This window comes from Anastrepha obliqua, chromosome 1 (genome assembly GCF_027943255.1).
Source record: "Anastrepha obliqua isolate idAnaObli1 chromosome 1, idAnaObli1_1.0, whole genome shotgun sequence".
NCBI lineage: Eukaryota > Metazoa > Arthropoda > Insecta > Diptera > Tephritidae > Anastrepha > Anastrepha obliqua.
Window position 1 is genome coordinate 150,874,674 of NC_072892.1, and position 5,873 is coordinate 150,880,546.

Sequence of the window (5,873 nt, forward strand, 5' to 3'; positions counted from 1 at the left end):
GCAAACCACTTTTTTATCACTCCCAAGTAAGAAGTAAGTAAAGTGTATAACACAACATGGAGTAGGTAGGTAGGTGAAATGGTTGAAGTTTCAGTCCGGCACTCCTCAAATAGCACTGAAGCGCCGTTCTGGTACCATTATGAGACCTCCAACAGGCAGATATCTACAGCCAGCCAGAGCTGTTGCTGTAATGGAGAAGATAGATGGGATTTAGGTTGGCGCATTGCCCCAGGCTGTCAAAGAAAGGAGCGCCCAGTGATCTTAATCATCTAGCTGCCAAATCCCGACATTTACAGAGAAAATGCTCAAGAGCCTCCTTCTCTGAAAGGTCCTCAGAGCTTCTGCAAGGGGGGTTAATTACTAACCCTAGCTTTTCCGGATGTGTGCCGATCGTCCAGTGACCGGAAAACACAGCTACGAGTTTGGAAATTCAATAGCGAGGAGTCCAAAGGATTTTCTGAGTCCTCCGTATATTGCCAAGGGCTAAAGGGTTTTCGAAATAGCAGATGAAGAAATGGAGCTCCATCTTTTCCGCGCTTTTGTGAGAAATAATTTGCGCAGTTCCCCTTTAACAACTGTCAGGAGGATGCCGATGACCGGGTAGGAGGTCTCAGAGTACAATTCAGTCCCCTTCCTGGTAAGCTCATCAGCCATTTCATTTCCCTCTATATTCCTATGTCCTGGAACGCAGATCAGAGAAATGTTACCTGCTCAGCCAAAAGATTTAATCTTCTAGTTGACTAGTTTGGACTTGTACCATGGCGTGGTCAGAGCCTTTATCGCGGTTTGACTATCGGAGAAAATGTTAATATCTCCCTCGCTCCCGCGTTCCCAAGACTTCTGCTTGAAAAACACCAGGAATATTCGGCAGTTCAAAGGAGATAGATAAATTGGCTGATTAAGAAAAACCCCTGCTCCGACTCCCAATTCCATCTTGGAACCGTCAGTGAAGACAGAGATGCAAGCTTCTTTGCAGATTTACCCCTCGATTCAGTCCTGCTTATTTGGAAAGATTGCCCTAGCCCGACCCTCAAACTCTAGTTTGCGGATAGAGAGATCTGTTCGAAGTTCAGAGAAATACGGCGTTAACTGCACGAAAATGCTTTCATGTCCATTGAGAGATTGCCTCGAGAGGCCAATCTCCTTTAACCTGATTGCACCTTGAGCTTCGATGGAAATAAGGTAAAAGTCAATGGGAAGTAAGTGCAAAAGGGCATTTAGGGCAGAACTGGGGCAAGTTTTACATGCTCCGGTGATGACAATGCATGCAGTCCTTTGCACCCTCCCCAGGTTAGTGATACTATAGCTCTTCCGCAGAGCTTCCCACAAACCAGGCATCCATACGTTAAAATTGGCAAAACCACTGTCTTGTACATCCACAACACGACCTGTGACTTGAGTCTCCATTTTTTTGGTTGAAGTGCTGACGGGACGTTGTCGCAATCCATATCACGCAGCTAAAATGGGATTGATCCAGAACGAAGCGCTTAACTTATGCGAAGAAGAAACGGGTACGTTAGAACACCTCCTTTGCTACCGTCCAGCCCTAAGCAGAACTCGTTACAACTACCTGGGGTCGGTATACTTTTCATCACTGAAGGATAAAAAAGTTTAAACAATGTATTACAACTCGCCATGACACGCATCACTAACTATGTTTAACATGACTCCAACAACACTGGTAACACTGCGGACTCTCGTGGTCTATGTGCGATCTATGCAGATCAGTCATCTAAGCCAAAGCTAAGATGTGATCAGTGAGTGACAAAAAGAAAAAAACAATACGTTATATTCCGTTGTAAAATGAATGATAAACGGTTCACTAGATAGGGCCAGTTTACTGGAGCGGCAGCCCTTGGTCGGGAAAATCCCAAGTCATTCCGGTAGCGTAGAACCGGCTGCCATGAGAATGCTCGTTGTACGACGCAAGTAATGTGGAGCAGGTGTATGTATATTAGTACCGTTTTACCGAGTATTCCTAGCTCACTGCTTTCACTTCCTCATCTGCTCTAACAGTTTAAAGTGTATTAAAAGAGTAGGTTTTTTTTTTAATTTTGTCACCGTTGTTTTTTTATACTGCGCATAATACAAATACTTAAATATTAATACATATATCGCAAGTTAATAATTAATATTATGGGCTTGCGCCTGTCAATATACAAACACACGTACAAAGACGTCAATAGCGCTTTAAGTGGGTCTACTGAGGGTTATTATCTTAATCAACGCATCGCACTTATAACTAGCAAATTATTTATTATATACGCATTTACAACAAAAAGATCAATACATATGTAGATATACAGGGAAAAATGGCTTATATACAAAAGATGACACGCACAAGAGTGATCGCTCTCACAGCACAAGATGCGACACAAATGTAGAGATGGCGCGCCTCACAAACGAGAGTTGTGATAGAGAGTGATTGCATGAGTGGGATGGAGAGAGATTCGTAGAGTAGTATTGTAGAACGATGAGTATGAGTTTGTAGTTGTTTGGTAATGTGGGATGATGGGCAAGGTTATTTCGACCATTTGACGTTTGACATTTGAGCACAGAATTCTGAGGGCGAACAATTCAAGTGAGTCCGATGAGAGCAGCACCGCAAGCATTTTTGGCGGCAACTCACACTTCAGCGCGTGTGTTGCGCTCGATAGCTGGGTGTGTCAATTTGGGCGCATCACTGTGCTGTGCTTGTTGGGTCAAAGTCAAGGTTTTTTACAGGCAGTTTTTTTCGCTGACCTGGCTTATGGGTTAGTCACAGCATTTTCGGCATTTTATGCAACTTTTGTTTTGTTCGATTTTATCATCTTCAAGCTTCCTGTACAGCGTTTGGTTCGAACAGAATTTGTCGAAAATCGAAACCAAAAATTAAATAAAAATATAATACAATAACAAATAACCAATTTGTTATCGGTTAACAAGACTAGCCGGCAACTTTAGCTATTATCATCGCAGCGTCGTCGAATTTCGTCCAGCATCGTTTGGTTTTTGGTTCGTCGTCTTTGAATTCCGTCGTGATTTTCGTAGTTTTTTTTTTGTTTTTCGTCGCTTTTGTAATTTGTGTGGCATAGTTTCTGTTGCACTTGAACTTTAGCTGCAAGCAACCATTTAATAAGGTCCAGATTTGCCGGGTGGTCCGTAGTTGGAGGATGGCGCCGAGATGTCACCACCACCACCACCACCGCCGCCACCACCGGAGTAACCACCATCACCGCCACCGATACCACCGCCAATACCGCCACCAATACCACCGCCAATACCACCGCCAATGCCACCGCCGATACCACCGCCAATACCACCGCCTCCAATGCCACCACCAATGCCGCCTCCTCCAATAGCACCACCGCCGCCGCCGCCATCCTTTTGGGTCTTGTACTTGATGAAGTACACTTCGGGTTTGGAGGGCTGTGTGGGCGCTGGTGTGGGAATGACAATATCCTGCTGATCTTCTGGTTTCTTGACCAAAACATAGACGAGTGTCTTCTCTTCGTTCTGTGGCTGCAGTGGAATAACTGGTGCCTGGTAGCTAGGTGGAGATGGTGCCTTAATGAAGATGATCTTGTAATGCTTCTGCGATTGGCCAATGGGAATATTGGGACGTGGGCGCACATCCTCCTGCTCTGGTGGTGGTACGTGAACGTAAATGTGTTTCTGCACAAGTGTGGTGCCACCGCCACCACCACCGCCGCCGCCTCCGAAACCGCCACCAGCACCTAAGGGAATTAATGAAAATGAAGAAGGGGAAATTAAAAAAAAATTAAATTTTTCAAGCAGAGCTGCCTGCTGAGTGAAGAGTTGCGCATACATTTTGATTAACTTGATTGGATTTGATTTGGTTTTAAAATTGTAATAATTTTGCAGTGAAATGCTTGTTCTTTTGTTTTTAGTGTTTATTAGTGTAGCGAAAATTGAACTATTATCCGTAGCACAAAATCTTCTTCACGCATTTTATTTGCTTTTTACGGTATACGAAAATGCAAGGAATTTGTTGCAGATAAATCAAAATGTAATCAGGCACTACTCGATCAGGAAGCAAACACTTGAAAGCGCTCTTAGTGTGCTTGGATTGTCTTTCTTTTCAAGTCGAGCCAAAAGTGATTAATTTTTGGTTTTTTTCCAAGGCTTCAGCCCTCAGAATGTTTTTCCAGCACATTAATCACGCATTGAGAATGCTGCGCATTTTTTCTTTCTTCCCCTTTTCTATGTATACACACCTCCTCCGAAGCCGCCACCGCCGCCGCCGCCGCCGCCAAGGGAACCACCTCCAAAGCCACCGCCGAAGCCACCGCCAGAGCCGCCGCCAAATCCGCCACCTCCACCGAGTCCGCCACCACCACCGAGTCCACCGCCAAGTCCTCCGCCGAGTCCACCACCGCCGCCACCGCCAAATCCGCCAGAGCCGCCGCCGAAACCACCTGAGCCACCGCCGAAACCACCGCCACCACCAGGCCTGTTATAAGCGTAACCTGCTTCGGGCCTAGCAGCCGACAGCGCTATACAGGATAATAAGATGAAGGCTTTCATTTCGTTACGAATGCGAAAAACGAGCACACGCGCACTTTGACGTTAACGTTGAATGTTCTATAAACCGGAAACCGATGTGCAATCGACCGACACGTTTTTTTATTACTGCTGCTCTAATCCTTTAACACACGTACACAGACACTCGTACCGTATATATGTTTGTAATCCTTTTTCGGTGCAACGGTGCGTATGAGTGATGTGTTTCACAGTGGTTGGAGTGTTTCGTTTGATTTTTTGATTTGGTTATGTGAAAAAAATAGTGAATAGTGGGGATAGAAGGATGGAAAGTTCTGTATATTTTACACTTTCTGTTGCTATTGATGTTGTTTATTAAACTAAATCAAATGCTGTACTGACGATGCAATACTCAAACTTCAGCAATTTATACAAAAATTTTCAGGCGCCACCATAGTCAGCGTCATCTTCCCCAACCATATGCACTGGCAGTGTACACTAACTATGCTTATGTGTGCGTGTGTGTATGTGTATGTATGTGCGGTTGCGCTACGATGCCGAATAATGTGCAGCGGTCGTAGGCTATTTGGTGGTGCGACCGGTAAAGGTTCACAAGGCGATGCGATGCGATGCGCCGAAGACAGACAGACAGTTGTAGCAGTCGTCGTGTTGTTAGTGTTGCTAGTTTTGGCTTCAGGCGCTGGCGAGTGTATCACTGCAACAAGTTGTCGTCTTCGCCAAGTGCTCTACAACGCGTCTGCATACAAACATTCGTACAGACGGAGGACAACTGGAGAGTTGTCGCTGTTTCTGTCGCTGGCTGCAGTTGGCGTCAGCATCGCCGCCACTGGCGTTGTTGCCATTTTTGAGCACAACTGCTGCTATTATTGATGAAGATCACAAAGCAAACAGTAACAGTGCTGATGATATGAGGCAGCTATTGTTGAGCTGCTGTTTGATGCAGCAACTTTGGAGTTGAAGTCAGTGGATATTTGATTGTCAGTTCGCTTAACTATAAGTTTAACCGAAAATTTCTTTCTGCAGAAAGAACTCAGAAAAAGTAAATTTAAAATGAAAATAAATTCAAAATGTTTTGTGACTAACTTCTTTGCTCTTCTTTATTACTTTCTTATATAATTCCACAGAAATTTATAACTTTTTTTGTTTCTGAGAAACTCGCAATAGCCGGCAAGTACTTACAATTTCAATTAAATTATAAAAAACTGGAGCAAAACAAGAAAACATAAAAAATAGCGAATATAAAATTCCAGAAAATTCAGTGCATAAATGACAAAAACAACAAACATACCTATACAAGTATGCAAAAAAGATTCACCAATGCGCAGAAGAAAACGCCACATTCATATAAAACCGAAAGTAATCACATAAAC

The 5,873-nt window shown here is 44.0% G+C and overlaps 1 protein-coding gene across 1 annotated transcript; it reads right to left on the bottom strand.

The window, feature by feature from the left end:
- Nucleotides 1–2,057: 2,057 nt before the first annotated feature.
- LOC129253126 (uncharacterized) lies at nucleotides 2,058–4,994 on the bottom strand. Its single transcript, XM_054891385.1, has 3 exons — nucleotides 4,218–4,994; nucleotides 3,360–3,716; nucleotides 2,058–3,305 (listed from the first exon to the last, which is right to left on the bottom strand). Exons 1-3 carry the CDS (start codon nucleotides 4,525–4,527, stop codon nucleotides 3,112–3,114), a joined length of 861 nt encoding a protein of 286 aa, XP_054747360.1. The 5' UTR covers nucleotides 4,528–4,994; the 3' UTR covers nucleotides 2,058–3,111.
- Nucleotides 4,995–5,873: the final 879 nt, after the last annotated feature.

What these genes read in the sequence shown, in the direction of transcription:
- LOC129253126 (XM_054891385.1), bottom strand. Translation starts at nt 4,527, where the DNA reads ATGAAAGCCTTCATCTTATTATCCTGTATAGCGCTGTCGGCTGCTAGG. An exon ending in CGGTGGCGGCTTCGGAGGAG is followed by an intron (nt 3,717 to 4,217) that starts GTGTGTATACAT and finishes TAATTCCCTTAG; the next exon opens with GTGCTGGTGGCGGTTTCGGA. An exon ending in GTACAAGACCCAAAAGGATG is followed by an intron (nt 3,306 to 3,359) that starts GCGGCGGCGGCG and finishes GTGGCATTGGAG; the next exon opens with GCGGTGGTATTGGCGGTGGT.